We start from the raw sequence: 22,849 nt of genomic DNA on the forward strand, positions 1-22,849 counted from the left end.
CACCATGTGCTCTGCTGACAGCAAACTTTCAGCTCTATAGGGAAAACTCTGGACACCTCCCAGGGCCTTTCTGTGTCTCTCATTCATACCTCCCACAGGCTGCTCTGTGTCACTCAGCTATCTCTCTTTAATCATGTTCCCACTCATCCCAGGACAGCCTCTGTAAGCCATGTGTCACCTTGGCTTTGACTTTAAAGCTAGGATCGTCTTGAGATCATTCGTGTGAACGGCATGAGGTATGGGCATACAGTTGTCGCTGCACCATCTGTTAAGTTGATCAAGGGCTCAGGGTGTGGCTCTGTGTGGTGGAGCACTTGACTAGCATGCATGTGCCCCAGGATTCCATCCTCAGCACTGCAAAATGGGGGAATGTCTGTCAGCATGAATCCCTTCACAAGGGCACAGCCCTCCTGGCCTAAGCACGTCTCCAAGGCCCCACCTCTGAACACCATTGCAATGGGGATTAAGTTTGCAACACACATTTTTGGGGACACATTCAAACCATTGCTCTGTATTCTGTATAACTGCCACAATTGCTTCCACCCCTCCCCCACTCTGTACCTCCTGCCCACCTGTGGGATCAGGTAGGATGCCTAGACCACCCACATGGTCCCGATAGCCATAGCCCAGCTTCCGGGAGCTCAGGCAAAGACAAATGTCCACAGCTTGAATTGCCTCAGACTCACTCCAGTTCTGCTCCGTTGGGCTCCCCAGGGGACCTTTCTTTGCTGCCCAAACTTCTAGATAAAAATCAGTGTCATTTCCCATATACAACTCACCCTGCCTGAGCTAGCACTCCCACCAGACTGGACCATGGATCAGAAGGATTGTTCTGCTCCATTGGGTAATTTTTAGCTGCTGCCTGGCTGCTGGGCTTGGAACCCAGAAGTGTCACAGTGTGCTGTCTTTTAATCAGCTTTTCCCACTCAAGTTTAATGAATTCTCTGGGGGAAGTGACTTTTTGATGAAATTAAGTCAACTGAACTTTCAGCTCGGATTTACTGGCTAGGTTGAAGAGGTCAGGAGCGAGGAGGCAGGGGGTCATTTGGAATGGTCAGTGAGGTTGAGGAGTTCCAGATAATGAAGGCTGTCATGTCCCTTTGAAAGTCTCAGGGATGTCAAGATATTTCATCTATTCGAAGCATCTCCCTGGAGTGGAGAGGTGATTTCGCTTAGAGGACTTGGCCATTCTCTGTAAGCTACAGGCAGGAGTAGGATACATAGCCCAGAAGAAGAGCCACACTCCTGGCGATGTGAGGGAACCTTCTGCATGTGGCTGTACCTAGGATGTCCCTAGCCCCCCGTGTTCACCTATGCCTCTCCTGGAAGCCAAGCTGCTGGAGAGTTGCCTGTAAGCAGGGTTGCATAGTGCCTTCCATATGAGAAGGGTTTCTCCCTGAAAATGACTCTGTTCACCTTCCTTGCATTACCAGCAAACATTTATACACCTCACCAGCAAACCAGGAAGGGGTGATAGCAAGACACTGGGAACCATAATCAGTCAGATATCGAGGCCCTTGCTGCAGCCAAGGACTGGGAACAGCAGCCCACCTTGTACCTTCCTCAGACCTTGTAAGCCTCAGGGTTCTGGATATTTCCCCAGTCACTTGACTGCTTCCTGTGGCCTTTTCTCTTAGCTGCAGAGGTCAGGCTAGCTCATCTTGGCTTTGGTGGTTCAATCTGGCCCCCTGAATGTTTTGTGCCTGGCCTCTGCCTCCTTTGAATTCCAAGTCTTAGATGGTGCATGCCTTCCCAAGATGTGGGCTTGAGACCCACCATTCCACCTTAGTATGGACTGGGCCTTCAGACCTGAGGTTGGTACAGCCCTTTCAGAGGTCCCCTGAGTCTCACAGTGTCCTACCTGTTGCAGCTCCCTGGGAGAAGCATGGGCTCAGGTGAAGAAGAGCCTGGCAGATGAAGCAGAAGTTCATCTCAAGTTCTCCGCCAAGGTAAACTCCTCTCTGCAACAGAGACCTGTTCTGGTCTTACATAGTGGCACTCTCATAAATGGTTAGCAACCATCCCTCCAATATGTAGTGTTTGCCAATTCCTATGGTATAAATTTCAAGCTCCCTTACTTAAGTCACTACATACAGAGTTGGAAGAGATGCACACTAGGACATCATTAGGTAATGCTTCCTTTATACAGATAAGTAGCATAAAAAACCAGCAACATCCACCCGGAGCTTGGATAATAAATAGTACAGTGTTAAGTAGGAAATAATACTGTTCTTTACTACCTTAGTTTTAAAAATAATGTTAGTTATAAGTTCACATAATTTAATTTTTAATAATGGTTGTGTTTTACATTCTGTTCTTGGGAGCCACGTGGCATTCTATGTACCTCTGTGGTGAGGGCGGATACCCCCAGTTTCTTAAGTGAACCCCTGAGTGATGTTACTCTTTGCCAGACTTTCAGAGGAATGGATTGATACGTTCTGTCTCTTCTTGGTGTTTGGAAATACTGGACTATGACCAAGGAAGATTTTTTTGTTTTACTTTTATTTGTTGTAAAATTTCAGAATGGGTAAATGACCTTCCTTTCATTTGGTTCTAAAGAACTAGCACCAGGACTTTTTTGAAGACAGGGATGTTTCTGTCTTTTCATTCTACTCTCACTGATCGGAATGGTACCTAGCCCAACGTAGGTGTTTAACAAATATTTTCTGAAGTAAGAGTGCACGGAGCCCCCGACAGTCTCTTCCTCCGCGCATCTTTTCAGATCTGTTTATTTCAAGATTTCTCAATGACCCTGCCCTCTCCACTCCCTGGTTCATACCTCCGATATTCGTCCTCTGGCTCTCAGCTGCTTTTGAAGTAGAAAATAACTGTCTCATTGAGATAATTCACACTAAAGTGTGTATGAGTGAAGGAGCTGCCATTAGCATGTCTGCCATCTAAAGGGAGACGCTGGAGAGTGGTGCCATCCTGGTGTCCCTGGTTTCCCTCTGTCATCCCACCATCACCAGTCACACACAGCCACCCAAGGGGATAGTACAGCAGAGAGCTTAAATTCTCTGAGCCCTTCCCCCATATTTAAATACTTGCCTCATTCTGTGATAACATTCCTCATAATTCCTCAAAGACGTGCCTCCTTCCTGAGCCACCACATTCAGCACTCATTGGTCCTATTACTTTGCTAGCTCTGTTCCTGCTTTACAGTTGCAATTCCCCGCCCTGGGCACCGGAGTGATGTGTGCTCCTGGAGGACAGGAACGCGTCAGTATGCCCAGGTCTCCCCATGGTACCCCGTGATGGTCGTCTGCACACAAAATGAATGACTCAAATGACTGAGACCCGGAAGAGCTTTGTAAGGAGCTTGCAGCGGGAAGAAAGAACAGTGTTGTTAGCAACTCCTTGCTTCTGAAAGATGTTAGTGCCCTAAGATTCAGTTGACACCCAGCCGTGTGTGCAAATTCCTAGCTAATAAAAGCACACACCATGTTATGCCAAGCACTTCATGGGAGGGTTGCTCTTCAAGCTGTGGCAGAGAAGGGAGCTCCATGAGTTGGTGTCTTTCCTGTGCGTATATAAAACAGTGAGTTATTTTAAAGCTGCAGGTGAGACTCCCAAGGTCTCCCTTCTCCTGTCTTAACCTCAGACCTCCATTGACTGGGGAGATGAATGCAGGGGTAGGGGGGCTGCCGCTCTCATGGTTTGGGGGCAGGGCCAGGAGCCAGGACTGAGCATGACTGGGAGCTTCCGCAGGGCATGCCTGCTGGATGCCCAGGATTCTTGGTGGCATTTACTCTCCATTGGCGTGAGCCCTGTTTAATGGTCGGCAGTACATCCTCCCATGCAGTGGTATGGAGTGACATGGGGTACTGGGTAAAATCCATCTCTTGGTTTTATCAACCGACCTGTAAAACATCCTCTCTGTTCACAAATGAGAAGAGCACAGATGAAATCATAGCCCATGGTCAGGTCTCTAAGTGGACTTAACTACAGAGGAAGCAAGCGGAAGACTTCATCTCCAGACCTTTGCCTGGGGCACACGTTTACCGGTAGCATTTGAACAAGACCCTGGGGCTGGGGAGGTGGCTCAGTGGCAGAGCTCTTATCCAGCAAGGGGACGGCCCTGGGTTCCTCGGGGAGCACTCTGCCCTCCCTGGGAGCACCAATAGGATGCAAACCATCCCTCCAAATGCCCAGAACATTTTAAGTTCGTGTTCATGAAGCAGCACAAAGGTCACCATTCAGCTGACCACAGCAATGATGAATGTTCCCATAAACACAAAACAGACTTCACCATGAAAGTTTCTGCTACTTCTAGCCTGTCCATCAGTGTTGGTGGCCTTGGGGCATCAAAGTAGCAACCTAGTGGTCTCATGGCAATTTCTTGAGAGAAAGGGGCTCCAAGGATTTGTGTGTCTGCCGTGGATAAAGGGACTTCATATGCACAAAACCCATTTTCACATCTGCTCGAAAAGGCATCTTGAAATTCTGCTCTGAATGGTCTGTGTCAGGGAGAAAGCTCTTTAAAAAATGCAATTTTGTTATAGCAATCTTTCCGGCTTTTCTAGTCAGCCAGCTCAGACCATTGCTAATAGCAACAGGTTGCTAAAGAATTGACATTGCCACTGGCTCCGGTGGAAGAAGGGAGAACAGAAAAATTCCTTCTGATGGGAGAAAATCTACTCATGCAGTAGAAGCCTTGCATTCAGTAGAAGATTTTGGGGGGACAGTGGAAGCAGGATAATGAATTTAGCTCAGAGCGTCACTAACAAGCTTTATGATGCTGGGCAAGTCATTCAGCATCACTGGGGTTTCATTTCTTCCCAGACAAAATGAAGAATTTGAATCAGATTGGCAACTGTGACCCACAAGAACACACTTCACCTGGTCACCTGGTACACACAGATCCACATGCATGTACCCACTCCCCTATCCACTCAGCCACACATGTATGTGGCCAAGATGAATGTTTCACAGGACTTAACCCTCCTACCTAAAATGCACTCAGATATTTTCTATCCAAGTCTGACCAGTAAATTGATTTCACAGCTCTTAGCCACCCATCATTTGAAAAACCCTAGGCTGAAATTGCTTCCTTCTTAGAATTTCTCTTATTCTCTTTGGATGTAGAGGTAAAAAGAAGCAGCAAAGACAGCCGAGCTTCAGAAAGGGCAGCAATCTGCTCCAATGACCTCACCATTGTGTAGGACAGGCCAGCCCATGCATCCACTGGGACGCACTTTCAGGAAAAGCTAAATATGAGTATTAAAAGATTCCAAGCCATCTTGTTTAAAGAAAAAAAAAAGTCTTTAAAAAGTACTTTATATAGATAGAGAATTAGAGAATCCATGGATCCTTATCTACAGTTGAATCATTTCTGACAACTAATAGCTTTGTTTCCTGTCTTTTGAAATTTTAGGGAAAGACTTTGATGCACTGGATGGTTTGTGGGCCATTCCCCAGACCACCGAACCCAGGGCTAGGACCCATGAGTCTTCAATGTTGAGGAGCTCCTCTAGGTCACTCCTGGGCACAGGAAAGTCTGGCAGTCACCTGTTTTCTAAGTCCTCAGAAAGAGACCCCAGAGTTTTTGAGTTAGCCCTCCTAGACCCCAGTCAGCCAGTTCAATGGCAACTGAGTTATGTAGCAACAACTACTCAGCATATGGCTGATCTATGTACATGATTGTCCCCATCCATTTTCTTTGTCTATAACTGAATACCAGAGACTGGGTAAATTATGAAGAATAGAGGTTTATTTAGATCAAAGTTCTGGAAGCTGAGAAGCCCAAGATCCAGAGAGCTTTCCTGCTGTCACCCAGCTCAGACCATTGCTAATAGCAACAGGTTGCTAAAGAATTAGCATCATCACATGGCAAGACACAACAAACGTGTCTGCTCAGAAGTGTCCTCATAAAGCCACCAGGCTTCTTGGCGATCTCACTCTCATGGCCTCATCTAAGCCTCACTACCTCCCAGAAGCCTCCTCCAGATACCATCAACTTGTGAATTTGGGGATTAAGTTTCCAGCATATGAAATGTGGGGAACATATTTAGACCATAGCAATAGGGAAAGGAACTTGTTTGTTCCCATGAGCTCTCAAGCTTTGTAGCACCTTATAAAAGTGCCACCAGATGGGGCTGTTTTCCTAGATGAGGACAGTGTCAGGGGCTCAAAAAAAAATAAATAACTGGAGACATTCACAGCCCATATCAGGAGGAACGTGGCATCTGGATGTCCAGCTCTTGGTTAGAATTTGAAGGTCATCCAACAACAAAACTCTGCTCACCATCTAGGCTGTCCCTGCCTCTACCAGGGCAGGGCCACCTTGATCTGTTTTCTTTTAAATGTCATGCTCACAACCGAACTATGGCAAATGTTCTGTGAAAATATTCTCAAAAAGGATGGGGTGGTATGTGAAGGAGGGAAGGAATTAAAGAGAGAAAAAAAAAAAAAAGCTTAAAAACTTGATGCTTACCCAAGTCATTGCAAAGCAGAAGGTGATTCCCTTGGTTAGGAATGGGAAGGGTGCCTGGTCCTTTTCCAGCCCTGTGATTTGGGAAAAAGCCCTGGGGACGCAGCTCAGAACAGTCGCCCTTGTGAATTGCCAGCAGACCTTCAGCAGCTCCTGCTGAGAATTCCTCAAGGTTTGGACCTTGTCCAGGTCACCTTTGTATTCCAGGCACGTGGCGCACAGCAGGTGTTCAATGAATAGAAATGATCTGAGACGGCCTAATTAAACAGCACCCTCTTACACTTATTTATTGAACTGCATAGCAGTCACTGTGCTAACTGCTTGGGGACACAGATGGGTGACAGGGTTTCCGTCCCCAGAAAGCTCCCAGTTTGGAAAGGAAGAGAAAGGGACACCCAAGCAAAGCTGTACAAAAGGCTGTGGCACACAGTAAGCCTGGGAGACAGTGTGTGTTAATTAGCTTCGTTAAGCCACATCAGTGTCTGCTTCCAGTCAGGAAGTTTCCATCTATAATGAACCCTATGTATGATGGTGTCCCAGAAGTTATTGCCTAACAATGTCATTGCCATCTTAGTTTAAGTACACTCTGTGATGTTGGAAGGACAACAGAATCTAATAACACATCTCAGAATCCACCCCAGTCCTTAAGTGATGCCCAACTTAAATACCTATGACTTATTTCAAATGTTGTGCACCATAAATATACACAATAAAAAATAACTTTTAATGACATTTTTTTGGGGGGGTACTGGAAATTGAACTTGGGTACTCGACCAGTGAGACACATCCTCAGCCCTATTTTGTATTTTATTTAGAGACAGGATCTCACTGAGTTGCTTAGTGTCTCACTTTTGCTGAGGCTGGCTTTGAGCTCCTGATCCTCCTGCCTCAGCCTCCCGAGCTGCTGGGATTACAGGCATGTGCCACCACGCCCAGCCTAATGAAAATGTTTAAAAACTAAAGAAGATGTGGAAGCTTGGAGGAGTTAGGAGTTCGCTGATGGGGGAGTCAGAAGACTCCTGTGACCCATTCATAGTTACAGATACTGGGCCTGGGAGCTCAGGTGGTTTTTGTAAACAGACCTGGTATGCCGGCCACTCATCTCTAGCCTTCCAGTCCCCATTTTCACCTGCTAGGGAAAGAGAAGGAATGGTCCCCACCAACTGCAGCAAATGCCCTGGGTCCTGAGTGTCCTCTCTATTCTCCTCCACAGCTTCACAGCGAGGTAGAGAAGCCCCTAATGAACTTTCGTGAGAACTTCAAGAAAGACATGAAAAAGTGTGACCACCATATTGCTGACCTCCGCAAGCAACTCGCCAGCCGCTATGCATCGGTGGAGAAGGTGAGAGGCCAGGACACTGGGGTGGGAGTGGGGGAAGGTGGGAGCTGCTGGAATAGGGTGGGCCAGGAAAGCAGCTGACTCTGGGTGCCACAACAGGGACCTTTGGTCCCCACATGAGGGGGAGGGGGAATCCAAGCCTCATGCCCCACCCGAGAACCCCACCCTTCCAGGGGGCAGGTAGGAGACACTTCCCCATGGTGACCACTGCAAGGGCCAATGGGACACCAAGCCTGCCCTGCTGCTGTGTGTGGTCCCCATGTCTGGATCCCTCCTGCAGATTTTCTCCTGATTAATCACCCACTTCCAGAGCCCCGTAGCTCATCTTCCTGCAGTTAGTCTTACCTTGTGCGGAGCTGCTGGTGGCAGCCCCGGAGGGAAGGGCCACTCTCCTCGGGAGTAAGCCTGGTGCTCTAGAGAGCAGGAGGCCTGCATCTCCACAGGCACCCAAGACCCACCCAGCTGTCTCCACTGAAGGGCTGGAGCTGCTAGTAGGGGCCAGGAGTGAGCCACCAGGAGGACCCAGGAGGACAGGCAGGTGCGATGAGGGGAGTAAGAGGCTCGAGGCTCTGGAATGCCGTGCCTGGTGCCACCAGCCTGCCACTCACTTCTGGAGGTGACTCAGATGACTTTGTGGTCCCTTCCTGAGGTGGTAATTTTAGAACTGGATCCTCAGAGCAGGTACCTGCACCAATGAAGCCATGGTCTGAGGGACTGATTTCAGTCAAGCGCAGATGCAGCTGGACCACAGGAGCGAGGGGAGCGGGGCTGCAGGCTCTGCTCTTCACCAGCGAGCTGGGCAGCGCCACTGCCACTGCCCGGCCCCGCACAGCCACTGTGCCATCATCCATGCAAACAGAAAGGAGGAAGGACTTGAGCCAAGAAAAGGGAGGCTGGGCCGCATGGCCCTGAGGCCACCCCAGGCTGCAGGCTTTCTAACAGCTTCTCGGTGTGATGTCGTTGGACCCCAGGCCCGGAAAGCCCTCACAGAGCGGCAGAGAGACCTGGAGATGAAGACCCAGCAGCTGGAGATCAAGCTGAGCAACAAGACGGAGGAGGACATCAAGAAGGCACGGAGGAAGTCCACACAGGCTGGTGAGCCCCTGGGCCACCCACCTGGCCTGGTCACACTCGCACACACAAGTGGGGTGCCCATCACCTCTGCCTAGCATCCAGAGATCTCAAAAGAAGAAACCTGGGATGTAGAGGGGAAGCAGGCCAGGCTGTTCCCAGGTCATGGTGGGGGGCTGGATGACTCACGGTCTCCCCAGCAATGGCTTTTTCTGACCTAAGCTCTGCATTTCTGACCAGGAAGTAGATAAATTCTTCCTTGTGCCAGGAACTCAGGGCCCCATCCCTGCTTAAAGCCCACAGAAGTTCAAACCTCTACCTACCCATCCAAACTCTGCCCCATCTCCCAGGAGTGCTACTCTGAAGGTCGAGATAAGGGAGTAGGCTCCTGTCCCAAGAAGAGAGGCCGGCATTTTGTTTAAATAACCACCAGATTTCAGTCAAGCCCCTTCCCTCAGTGTGCTGGTTTCTGCTGCCACCTAGTGGTAAAGGTTAGCCAATACACACGGAGGAAGGGCTGCTTAGAAAATTTCATCCATAACTGTTTCTAAAAGAAATCAGTTTTCACAACGTGCAAAAGCAATGCATATTGCCTGTGGGATTAGCCTGTATGCTGTGGAATTATGACCTGAAAGATCTTTAGGTTTCTTTCATCTCAACTTCTGGTGAAACTGTTATAACTGATTTCATTATGAAATGAAGCAACCACCTTCCAGCCATTTTATAATATAAGAAATTGGGGCAGAAATAAGTCAACCAAAACTAATTTGGTGTAAACATAATATTTAATGTATACATTTTATATAATGCATCACAATAAATTACTATATCCAGAGCAGTATTATAAATTTCTAATATATTTATTGGGAGTAGAGCCCAGAGGAAAAAGATATACATAAATTAATTTATTAAATTATCTAAAAATAAAAATATATTGCAAAACAGTACATGGCAAAAGTAATCAGCATACGAAAGTATAAAATATTATTTGCCAAAAATAATCCCTGTTAATACTTTAGAATGCTTTTACTTTTTAAATATTTAAATGTATGTTAATTGGATTATATTATACTCTGTATTCTGAACTTAATACATCTTAGAAATGGTCCATTTCATTTCCTCTAAATCTATTTATGCATCCATCTATGCATATCAGATTTTTAAATAATTGCCCAATGTCTGACCATATGATTGTATCCAAATTGATTTCATCATTCCCCTAATTGATTTTTAGGACATTTAGATTGTTACAGAGTGTTTGCCAAGGCCAGTAATGCCTTCTTATCAGAACTGTAACTTTGTGTATGTGCAAGACCAGATCTGCATAAAGAGAGAATATTGATGCTAAGCCAAAAGGATTTTCTTCATTTTGATGGATATTTCCAAATTGGTGTCCAGAGGAGGTATCCACTGACAAGCATCTATGAGTACCTGTTCCCTAAACCATAGAGTGTTGTGTGCTATTAAGCTTTGAAATCATTGGTGTGCTGGTGAAAAATAATGTTTTGTTTATTTGCTTTTCTCTGATCAGGATTGAGCATTTAAAAATATAAATTATTCCTGGCTTACTTTTATGTGAATAGATTAACTTGTCTCCTCCCCCCATTTTCTTTTTGAGTGACTGGTCTTGTTCTTACTGACTGATAAGAATTCTTTTTTTTTTTTATACTGGGGATTGAACTCAGGGCCTTGTGCTTGCAAGGCAAGCACCCTACCAGCTGAGCTATATCCCCAGCCCAAGGATTCTTTATATGGAGCTTAACCCTTTCAATTGCAAATATTTTACCTAGGTTCCATTTTTCTTTTATTATCATTTTTGTAAGCTTGTTTACCTAGCTTTTCTTGCTATTTTTGTATATCGCATCTTTTCCCTGTGGCATGTAAGTTTTGGGGGGATCAGCTTAGATCTTCCCACGATTTTTCTTTATTGACCCAGCTTTCTTGTTCTCATTTGAGAAAGGGTGTTTAGGTATTTATTTTTGTTTTTGTTTGTAACAGTGAAGTATTCAGCCTGCCAGACATTTCTTTTTCCTCTGCCCAGGTCCTATTACCACACCCCACGCTTCTCATTTCCATCTTCATTTCTTCTCAAGACATTTTACTATTGGGGGTTTGATTTCATCTTTGAGCCAAGAGTTGTCTCAAAGAAAATATATTTTCAAGAGCAAGGGCTTTGTTACCCTGTTCTTGATTTTTTTTCCCCTAGTTTCATTGCATTATCATCAATGATACAGATGATACAGACTCAGTTTTTTTTTAGATGTTGATAGATCTTTATTTATTTATTTGTATGTGGTGCTGAGATTCTAATTCAGTGTCTCACACATGCTAGGCAAGCGCTCTACCACTGAGCCCCATGATACAGACTCTAAGTCCTATAGCTTGGAATTATTTTGTGGCAAAAATAATTAATCCTGGGCTGGGGAGATAACTCAGTCGGTAGAGTGCTTGCCTTGCAAGCACAAGGCCCTGGGTTCGATCCCCAGCACTGCAAAAAAATAAATAAAAATAATAATAATTAATCCTTAGACCTACTGGGGAAGGGAGGGAGGGAGCTCAGTGATAAAGGGCTTGCGCCCTGTGTTTGATCCCCAGCACGGCAAAAGGAGAGAGAATACAACCTTTATTGACTACTTACTGTGTGGGGCCCCAGGCTGCATGCTTGAAGACATTGTTTCTTAACCTTATTAGCCTCTGTAAGGAGGCATTTTGTGAATGAGAAAACTAATGGGAGCGAGCATGAGCTGGGAGCACCACCGTGGTGGCATTGCTACGTCAGAGTTCAGCCTTCCCCTTATTCCAAAGGCTCTGCTCCTTGCTGGTTTTCCAGACTGCCTGCTGCTCAGAAATTGCTGCCATTCCTTTCCTTCAGCTCCCTTTCCTTCTCTCCCTCATCTTTTTTGAGGCCGCTGGAGGGAAGGCCATCTAGATCCTCAAGGAGGCTAAATCTGAATTCATCATCGCCATCGTTTCCACCATTAGCTCCTATTAATACTTTGCTATCTTTGCAAATCTCCATTCTCAGTATTTTACATATATTAGCATAGTTAATCTTTGCAGCAACTCTATGAAGGTACAACTAATATACCCATTTTATAAATGAAGACACTGAGGCACAGGCAGGTTAGTTGACATGTCCAGGGTCACACAGCTAACACATAGCAGAGCTAGACTGACAGCAGAGCATTCCAGTTCCCGAATCCATCTTCTGGCGCTGTTCAGAAGGGTCCAATTTCCAGTCCTGCGATGATTAGGAAACTGCATATCGACAAAGCTGTGTGCGAAAGCAGTTGCCCCTCCAACTATAATTTGTGCAAGCATTGCTGCAGGATCTGCTGAAAATGCAGTTTCTGGCCCAGTTGGTCTTGGGCACCTCCTGGGTTTCTGCATTTCTTGCCAACTCCCGGGGGAGAGGGTTGCCAAAGCTGCTGGTCCGTGAACTATGTTTTGCATAGCAAGGTGCCAGGGCGCTAGTACACTTAGTGATGTTTGCAGTTACTTCATAGTTTGCTCTTATTCTAGTTACAAATGTTTCAAACATGCAAATGATTACAGAACATGGTACGCTAGCCATCAAGATTTAATAGTTATATTTGTTCAGATCTCTCTGTTATGAAAGAAAATGCTATAGGAGGAGCTCATTCCCTACAGCTCAGGCTGTCTCCCCAGGTACCTATTCTCCTGAAGTTTGTGTGTAGCATTGTAATGCATGTTTTGTTTTTTGTGTTTTTGTTTTGTTTTGCTTTTTGCAGTGCTGGGGATCAAACCCAGAGCCTTAGACATGCTAGGCAAGTACTCTGCCATTGAACTACACACCCAGCCCAAGTGCATATTTTTGCACAGTGAGTGAGCCATAAACCATGGAGCATATTATTTTTGTGATTCAGAATGATTCCCTGTTGCACACAAACGTGCACCCAAAGAGACATGGCCTGGAAACCTCTTTCCTTTAATTAGTACTAAGTTTGTTTGTTTCTTGTGTTTTAACTAATCAAAATTCTCCAGTATGAAAACACACTGCAATCTTTAGAGCAGGAAGCATGTTTTAGGCTTGTGGTTGGCTCAGGGACTAGGAATGGTCTCCCTGCAGACACACTTTAATGAGAAACCCACCCTGAGTTCTTGGTGTGTGCTGTGGAGTTCAGGTGGATGCTCTGATACTAGTCCCTCCTGAGATGCTGTGTTCCCCCTTTCCCTCTTATACTCTGCTTTTCTCTTCTAATGACCCCTTCCCCCAACTTCTCAATGGCCATGATCACAGGGAGCAGAGAGGGCCTGCGTGTGGGCACAGGGGGGAAGGGCAGGGCATCATGGTGGGATAGGGTGTGACAGACAGAGCGTGACAGTGACCATTGGCTTTTCCAGGTGATGACCTCATGCGCTGTGTGGACCTCTACAACCAGGCCCAGTCCAAGTGGTTTGAAGAGATGGTGACCACCACTTTGGTAGGTGCTCAGAGACACATGAGCATGCCGGTAACAGGGGCTGGCCCACGGGAGCCCTGGGTGCATGGTGGGAGGCACAGGGTAGGAATGGAGTGGAGGTGACCTGAGAGGTGGTCACTGGATCTGTTCCAGTGTTGGGGTCAATAATTCCATCTGGACCTGCCTGTGCGTTCAGATCCCTGCTCTAGCATCTCCTGCTGTGTGAACTCAGGCAAAGTCTGGGTGGTACTGTATCCTCCTTGGACTGGGATCAACCAGAAATTCCCCTGAGCAGAGAGCCACCCCTTTAGGATGAACAACCAAGTAGTAGAAAGAGAGTCGATCCCCCCTCTCCCACCGGAGAGTTGCAGGTCCCTCACAGGTGATCCTTAGAAGGCATGTGAACAGGTGTGGTAGGGGGACCCGTACAGGGAGGGGCGGTGTGGGGAATGGGTGGCAGCTCTGACCAAGGCAGCGTAGCAGACCCCGTGGTCTGTCCTGAGTATTTCTTGTGAAGGGGCAGCATCTCCATGTTGGTCAGGACCTGCTGGAGTGAGACAGTGAAGTGTGGCTGGTACTGTGGCCAGTGGGGAAAAGAGACACCACACCAGCCACTCATCCATTCATCTACTGCCTGAAGCCATCTGCCCTCCGTCCCTCCTACAGCCCTGACCGGCTGGCTTCCCCAGGTGTCGACCCACCAGGGCGGATTAAAGGCCTCCACCAGTGACCTGTTTTCCCCCCTTGTTAATCTCCTAATTAAGTCGCCTGCTTTATCCCCCTTCCCGATTAATCACCTGAGCAGTGACCTAGTTATGGACAGAGTAACAGCCTGATCCCCTCAATTCCACAGACACAGAACCATCTAGACACTAAAGGACAAGGCTTTCCACTCTTGCCTTTGATAATGGTCACTCCATTCCTGCCCCTCCACCTTGTCTCTGTTCTGCCCCATCAGGGTGCTACCCTAGCACCCTGGGACTGGGTTTGCAGAATCATGATTGGTTTAAATCCCATTGTTCTGTGTCACCTGGAGCAAGTGACAGTCCCTCTCTAGGTGTTAGTTCCCCTGCTCAGAAATCTCACAGACTCTCTTAAAATTCTAGTGAGGACAATTGACGTATTGTATGTAAAGCTTTCTGCACCTTGCTGGGCAAAGCAGGCTTTCAGGTAAACTAGTAGCTGGTCTCTTAACCTTCACCTTCACCCTACAGATGGCATGGTCTTTATTGCAGCCTGGAAGGTCAAATGGGGTTGGGGTCTTGTGGGTTGAGTATATGGTGATGGGGGACCTGCTTGGTGGGAAGGTTCTGAAGTTATGGGATATTCTCAGAGGTCTCTGGTCTTTATTTCTTCTGCAGGAGCTGGAGCGGCTGGAAGTGGAGAGGGTGGAGATGATCCGGCAACATTTGTGCCAGTACACACAGCTGCGGCACGAGACGGACATGTTCAACCAAAGCGTGAGTTCCCCACCCTGCCTGGGTCAGAAACCAACGGGACCCCTACAGGACAAGGGGCCAGGAGAGAACCACCTGACTGTATGCCATGGCAGGTTAAGTGACCACTGCAAATGAATCATATCTGAAGCAGGCAGTGGGCAGGTGCACCTACTTCTGAGTGACATCTCGGGAAGGACTTAACAGGATTCCTAGATGTCCGTGTGATCCATCCCGGACACATGAAATATAGTCCAGTGAGCTATACCTGAAGAGAGGGAAGCTCACCATATTTAAAATAGCTAAAGACATCATTGCCTCCCTGGGTAAATTTCTTAAACAAAATGATACGAAAATACAATTTAGAAATATTTAAAGTACCTAAAGCTAAAGTTGCTTTTGTTCTGTGTTCTGGTGGTTGGTGTGGAGGCACATGGAGGAGAAGTTCACAGGCCACTAAACCTTGGGGCATCCTGCCCTCTCAGTTGGCCTGGGCTCTGCAGTATGCACAGTCAGGACCAGTTCCAGGTTCCAGCTCCCATAACCCTCTGCACGTTTCGACCCTCAGATAGGTTTCCAGTGGGGCCCTAGAACATTCTAAAGAGACTACTCTGAACAGAGCTTGGGCAAGAGCAACATTGTGCAGAGGAAACATCCCCAACTTGGCCCCCACCTTTGACAGTATCCCCTCTTCTCTGTCCCTTGCAGACAGTTGAGCCTGTGGACCAACTGCTTCGAAAAGTGGACCCGGCCAAAGACAGAGAGCTGTGGGTCAGAGAGCACAAAACGGGCAACATTCGCCCTGTGGACATGGAGATCTAGACACGCCTGTGTGGCCCCAGGGGTCCTGCCCAGGAGAGGGGCTGGGTGTCCCATGGAGAGGAGATGGTGTCTCCTGCTGGGTGAAGCTGCCCTCCCACCCACTCTCCTGTCCACTGAGGAGAGAGGAGAGAGCTGGCGATTCCAGAAGGGTGATCTGGATGGCCCAGCTGGGGGATCCCAAATATTCCCAGGCCAAGAAGACAGACCTGCAACCCTGCCCTTGTCTCCAAGACTGAAGCCCCCAAACCCCATGCCATGCTTGTTGCTCTGAGAACAAACTGAGGCTGGAACTTTGTGGTCCCTGCTGAGTTCCATAGGGGTGGCCGTCACACACTTGTGCCCTTGGGTGCCCGAAGGCCGATCCTCCAACTGGTCCCTTTATCTCCTTAGGGGCTTCAGAAGATCAGGGGAGGGTCACCTCTGCCTCCAAGCCAATGTCAGGATCAGACTCATGAACAGAAGGCTCCATCAGCTCAGCCTGCACCTAGAGTCCTTCACAGCCCTCTATTTTCCTCATTGTATTCTGGGAGCCCAAATCTAGCTTTTCTTGGCCACTTTTCATCCCCATGAGTCTTGGGAAGGCCTGTTTTCTGTCTTCCCAGACCAACCCTGCCTAGAGAGGTCAGGATGGAACTACCTCATTCGGCAAATTAACCCCAAGTCGGAGCATTGAATCATGGTTCCTGTCAGACCAGGCATTGTCTCTGAGTCTCTGGAAATCCCAATCCATCCATTCCTCAGCTGCTTTCTCAAGGTAGTCCCCACCCTGCCACCCCTGCGCAGTCTCACTAGAGGGAGCTTTCCAAAGTTCTCAGCCAGCAAGGCCTCCTTCAGTTCTGTGCATGTCCAAAGGCTTTGAGGAATGGAGATACCAGCTCACCTCAGAAACCAGACGGGGTCTGTCTGCCATGGCGCCCTGTCCAACACTGGGCTACCCTGACCACCACACTCCTGGGCTGCCCACCATGGGCTTAATGGGGCTGGGTCAGTCCCATATGAGAGACAGATTAGGGCAAGTCCCTTTGTCATTCCGCATATGGCTCCATCTGCTTATGCATGATGGGGTTTGGACTGCTGTCCCTTGTATGGGCACTGCAGACTTTCATGGCCATAGGAGTTCTTTGCTATCCAGGTGTGTCCCGCCACCTGGGCCTCCAGCTACTCTGAATTTTCCAGAGCCCTATGCTAAGCCCTCCCTTGGTGCCAGCACCTCCTTTTCCTCTATCCATCTTCCCTGGAGAAGCCTGGGCCAAGTCTGATTCGGGAAGATTTTCAACACTGCCCTGGGTTCAGCCCATCACTTCCTTCCTCTACTACAGCAAACATGATCACCACGTTAACCTAGAGAATCAGCCTGAAGGGACTGGGAGAAGAAATTGACATAGTGAGCAAGGAAGAAATTCTAGCCAGAAACTCATGCTCTGAGGGTCCATCTTTCTTCATCTTTCCATCAGTGGCTTTGGATTGACCCTTCCATCTCCCATGGGGGCAGAATTCTATGAGCACGATTCACTGATCTTTCCCTCAGTGTTACATGCTAATAGTGGATAACATTAATGTTGAATCTCTTGGCATCTCTTCCATTAAATTGGAATTGCTTTCTCATAGTTTATATTAGAAAGATGTCCAATATACTAAAGCAAACCAGATCTTGTCACTTTTCTTACTGAAACATCCTAAGCACAAAAGCCAATGTGAAGGGCGAGATCTGGTGGGATCTGTCCTCGAATGGATGAAGAACTACTCCTTTCAGATTGGGCTTGGACCATGACACCAGCTACCAATTTTAGGATAGTTCTTGGCTTCTTTATCTAAAAATGGGTGCTAGTGGTAATCGCTTTGTGGCTTAGTAATCTATAGATGATTTTCAAACATCAAAGCCAATGCCATGTAGTTAACATAATTTTGAGTATAGTTTGGTTCATTGACTTTGTCTTCATATCCTTTCTCATTTGAGGGTCCCGGAGTCCTCTCCCTGGTACGTAATGACCTCTTACTCTTCCAGTATAATCCAAATTAACCAAGTCTGGACCAGTCCATTTTCTGAAGTCATCCTTACCCCTTGTTCCCTCACCTCCTCTTTAACCTCTTCACATACACCTATTCTCTCCATTGTTTGTTCATCAAGCATTCAGTAAGGGCCAAGCAGTGTGCTGAGATCTAATCTGATGCAGCTGTCATCAGGGAAGCCCATGAGTCTGTTTTGTGTAGAGTTATCTTTTCCCTAGGGGCCTGGGCCTTTAGTAACTTTGACATTCACATAGAAGTACTCTGTAGAATTTAAGTTTGCAGAGGTACAGTCTTGTGCTGACATTCATTCATTCCTTTTTCAGCAAATGCTTAGAGCAATCCCAACATTGTGCTGAGGAATGAAACTAATTGCATGAAAGGTGGATCCTTACCTCCTCTGCCCTCTGTGTGGACAGGCGGATGTTTAGACCTATCTGGAGAGGAAAAACATTGCACCCTTGAGCCAAATCTACCCCCTGAGATTCTTTAATGATAAACTACTGCCATGAGGTATTTACATAGTGGGTGGAAGGTGAACAGCAACACCATTTTGATCACCTGGTCACCAGACTCTCAGCCCATTTCCAACTCCAACTGCAGAAATGTCTTTTATTGGTTTTTGTTTTGTTTTGTTTTTGATGTGCATGTGTACCGGGGATTACACTCAGGGACACTGGACCACTGAGTCACATCCCCACCCCTATTTTGTATTTTATTTAGATACAAGGTGTCACCAAATTGTTTAGCACCTTTTGCTGAGGCTGGCTCTGACCTCATGATCCTCCTGTGTCAGCCTCCCGAGCCACTGGGATTACAGGCTCACACCACGACACCCGGCTCTTTTATTGGTTTTTAATAACTCATTGCTCTGCAAATAGGAAAAGTGAAGGCCAAGGATAACTAGAGTACACCAAGAGTCAACAAGAGAATCAGGAGCAGAGCTGGAGTCAAGAGTCCAGGCCCACTTTCCCTATTAATAAGGGACCCTTCCCCTGCACTGTGAGTAAAATCAGAATCAAGATGAAGTCTAAAAAATCTAAAAGTTCATTTGGAGTAACAAGCACACTATTCTGGGTTGTCATCTTTGTTTTGTGGTGGTGGGAATCAGCACCCAGGGCCTCACACATGCTGCTTAAGAGCTCTGCCATTGGGCCACATCCCCTGTGGTCTTTTGTGTAAGTCTTGGTACTTAGGTTGTGAGAGGATTTGGCTGGTTTATTTGGGGTGGGTTTCTGAGAACAGATCAGCCCCACCACTACCGGGAGACTGATGTACTTAAGTTTGCTCAGTGAAATCCTGATTTAAAAGAAAAAATTATTTCTAAGATGAATGGTATTCAAAGTGAATCAGTTGCCATGACAACCTCCAACAAGAGCCACTTCTTACCCTTCATTTTTTTCTAGTGCTTTTGAGCAGCTCTGCAATGCATTGGCTATTTGGACCATGTGGAGGGCGGCCCCAGCCTCTCTGGATGAACTACCCTGGGCCTCCTCTCAATCATTTGTCAGGGCTGATTAATGACCGAGGCCGGCAGACACTGTACAAATTTATGGCCAGGGGTTCATTTCTATTCCCTTTGAAAAAAAAACAGTCAATTACTAGATTAGTGGATGGGTGCATAACTTGGCTGAGCCAAAGTCCCTTCTTGGAAATATAAGCCATAAAATTAAAAGGTTGTCAAAGACCTTGGCTTGTTCAGGTAATTTTATTTCCAGCTATGAAGTAGCCTTGGCAAGGAGAGTTTTAGCAGGAGTTGAAAGACCTGCTTGTTATTATTATGTAGGTAGGGGAAAGCACTTCATGTGTTCAGCGAGGAATAGATCAGCAGCCAGCTGGCTGAGCTGGGCTACCACCTAATTCCCATAGTTCTTCCCACCCCCACCAAAGCTCGCTTCCACCTCCTTTTTCCAAGAAAATTGAGGTATAATTGACAGCAAAATTCACCTTTTTAAAGTATACTGTTCTGAGAATTTGGACCAAATAATGGACTTGTAACCAATATCAGTATCATAATATCACTCCAGGAAGTCCTGCATATCTCATTGTGGTCTGTTCCTTCCTCCCACCCTCTGACCCAACAACCCTTTTTCAGAAAGTCATAGGAGTGGGATCACATGGAGGTAGGTTTTGAATTGCCCATGGTGTGTGTCTGTCAGTAGCCAGTGTCCATTTTCTTTGCCAAGTAGTTTCCCCTGCCCGGGTGTACCACACTGCTGCTTTACTCTTCAAATGGGTCATTTGCCGTGGAAGTTCATGGCCCCAGAGCTTCACCTTGTTTGCATCACTGCTTCCGAGGGCTCCCAAGGCTCCTCCAATGCCAGGGGTACCCAGAAGTACCCAGAAGTACACACTGACCTTTTTAGTTCATATTAGGGTTTTGCCATGTAAGAAGCAGCCAGGAGTCAGAGGGGAAGTGGCAGGCAGGGTCAGAGTCGCCTCTGGCCTCTGCTGCAACATGAAGCTTGCATCTCAGTTGAATATGTACTCCCTCTGGGATCCTCACTTCAGTTCCTGGGTCTCTCTATTTATTGGACATTGGGGTCTTGAAAGGCAAATGGAAAGAACAGGGCTGAAGGGCTGGTACTGACTCTAGGGTGTATCGTGACCTTTCCCTGGATCTGTTGTTCCACCTGCCAGTGAAAGTACGTGTTCTAGATGATCTCTCAGGCCTCCAGCTATGGTGTCCTCTCTCCTTCCCTTTTTGTTTCTTATTTCATACCCTGTAAACAAGGTCATGCCTAATCTGAGTGTCACCTGCACGGTTGTGCATAGAACTGCCTGAATTCCTCAAAAGGAGCACTTCTCCGTTTAGTCTCCAGTGGAGCTAAGCTAAGAATGAAGTGGTTCCTCCTAAAACCACCCCCACCAAAGAAATTATTAAGTGCTACCTTTTGGGTCTGCCCCTAGGAGCCAAGACAGGCGTGAAGACAGAGCCACTTCTGTCAATTCCTTGCTCTTGCTGAAGTCTTGCCCAACTCTCAGTCATACTGAGTCTGCCCTATGCCTTTGTCCCAACAGTGGTGGCAGAGATAGGATCAAGCCCGGCCAAGGCCAGGCTGTTGGTGGCCACACCTCTAAGCAAGGTCTTGATCATGGGCTGCTCAATGAAAGGTGAGCCCCGGAAGGCAACTGGGAACCCCTCCATCTGAATTGGGGACAGTGTTGGATTCAGGTCAGATGAAGGTCAGGACTGGGAAGCCAGAACTCACAGGGTCCCAAGGAGGGAGCCAAGGCTGCTGGGACTCTCCAGGGTTGAATTCTGCCTGGAAGGGCTCTCCATATCTCCCCCACAAGAACAATGTTTCTTTTGTGGCTTTCCTCAAGGTCAAGTTGGGCTTAAGAGAGGACAAAGACCAATGCTCCATTTCCCCAACTGGTGGCTGGACATGGCTGTGGCGGGAGGTGGACTGGGCAGTGTCTTAGGGTGGGAGCGATGACCTCTGGACTCTCGGTGGTGCTCGGGGACATGAGTACATTCGTCCTGTATGTTTTGAGGAGAACTTCTCATGGGATTGCAACAGTGGAAGGTAAATGGTCAGGTCCTGGGCTCTGACATGGGGACAATGTGACATGGGGACAGAGAGGGAAAACCTGCAGTACTAAAGGAAGAGCAGGGACTTGCCCTGCCCTGCCACTTCCTTTATGCTGCAGCCTGTTCACGCACATCCATCGGGACCTCCACTCATTTGTCAATGGGGCGCTTCCCTCCCTGCGTCTCCCTCTGCAGACGGGCGCTATGGAGTGGCGGCTCCCAGGCAGCCATGTGGACCCAGGGATAGACATTCCAAGGGTCTCCAGCCATCCTGGGAGATGGCCCCCAAATTTGCAACTCTTTCCCCTCCCTCAGGAAGGAGATGACTGGAGGCGTCCCCTTCACAGACACAAGCACATCAGCAAACCCTATGAAAGCGGAATTTTCTAACGAAATAAACTTGCTTGTTTGGTCTGTTTTCTGTAACTTTTGCTAAATACTTTATACATTTTTTGATGTTAAAAAGCTGTGTCTCCTGCCAGCCCCCCTTACTCCCGGTATGAATGTGTTTACTTCACATTGTATATCCTTCCATCCTCTGGCTGCCTAGATCAGTAAATAAAATTGATGTAATATAATTTATAAGTAACACTGTTGACACTCTGATCCCGATGGAGGCTGTAACCCGCCCCTCTCCAGCCCCTCCCCACCCCCTAATAGCATTCGTGTGTATTAAAGCTGAAGAATTAAATGTTTAAAGAGTTTAAATTTTTAATGTGTTTGCTATATGTAATTGTCCTGCATTATCATAAAGCGTTTTCAGGAAGTTCAAGGCTATCTCATTCTTCACCCTTTAGTTCTGGGTGTGCACTTGAGATGCTTAGATTCTCCCATGTGAAATAAACTGTCCAGAGACAGTCCGCCAGGGTGACCCTTCTTCCTCCAGGGCTGCCATACTCCTCTGTGTGCCTGGCCTCAGCACTCATCTGGGGCTCTCGGGGTTGGTGATTATTTTTCTCCTGATGACCTAGCAGGTGAATGAGGGGCACCTGGATGTTGATGCCCAGATGGATACTACACTGCCAGCTCCAGCTCCATTCCCTGTGACTTCCTGTCTGTGGGTTCCAGCCCTTTGCCTCCCTTCTGCCTCTGGAGCTGCTGGCTCTTATTTCTTTACTTCTCCATTCATTCATTTGTTCATTCAATAGTCAGTGAGCATCTACTATATGCCAGACTCTGCTCTGGGCTCTGGGAGCACATATGAGCCCTGCCCTCATGCAGCTTACACTAGTAGAGAGTGACAGACAGAACCCAGGGACCTGATAGCTGCATCATGATGTGGGGGCAGAAGATATTAAATGTGCTGGAAAAAGGAACAGGACAGGGTGAAGGTGGGTAGATTGCAGTATGAAATCAGGAGGGTCGTTGAGAAGGTGGCATTTGATACAAGGTGGGGAGACCCAGGAGAGAGCCTGGCAGGTTGTTGGAGGAAGAACTTTCCAGGCAGAGGGAATAGCCAGGAGAAATGTTTGTGGCCAGCATGGCTGGTGCAGAGGGAGGAAGAAGAGAGCAGGTGAGCTCAGGGAAATGGTGGTGGGATGTGACAGGAGCTGCAGGACTGTGTTGGCTGTCACAGGACTCTGGGGGACATGGGCAGCCACGTGCAAAGCCTGACAGTGGCAGAGACAGGGTGACCTGTTAGGAGAGACAGACCATGTCTCCTGCAGGGGTGCTCACCATGGGAAAAGTGGGGAGAGCGGTCAGTCCTGGGTGGACTTTGAAGGTAGAACCAAGACAAGGTCTTGACAGGTGGGAGTGGGTGTGGCAGGAAGAGAGGTGCTGAGG

At 47.6% G+C, this 22,849-nt stretch overlaps 1 protein-coding gene across 15 annotated transcripts in view; it reads left to right on the forward strand.

The window, feature by feature from the left end:
- The window catches only part of Gas7 (growth arrest specific 7), a 234,159-nt gene extending 212,383 nt beyond the window's left edge, over positions 1-21,776 (forward strand). For all 15 annotated transcript variants that reach the window (XM_047543646.1, XM_047543645.1, XM_047543659.1 and 12 more), the window contains 6 exons: positions 1,871-1,949; positions 7,644-7,772; positions 8,741-8,864; positions 13,206-13,285; positions 14,626-14,724; positions 15,409-21,776. In XM_047543646.1, coding sequence (XP_047399602.1) covers positions 1,871-1,949; positions 7,644-7,772; positions 8,741-8,864; positions 13,206-13,285; positions 14,626-14,724; positions 15,409-15,522 — 625 coding nt within the window. In that variant the 3' untranslated portion in view covers positions 15,523-21,776. The remainder of the gene's footprint in view (positions 1-1,870; positions 1,950-7,643; positions 7,773-8,740; positions 8,865-13,205; positions 13,286-14,625; positions 14,725-15,408) is intronic.
- The last annotated feature ends 1,073 nt before the right edge of the window (positions 21,777-22,849 follow it).

The sequence above is a fragment of the Sciurus carolinensis genome, chromosome 3, assembly GCF_902686445.1.
Source record: "Sciurus carolinensis chromosome 3, mSciCar1.2, whole genome shotgun sequence".
NCBI classification, from domain to species: domain Eukaryota; kingdom Metazoa; phylum Chordata; class Mammalia; order Rodentia; family Sciuridae; genus Sciurus; species Sciurus carolinensis.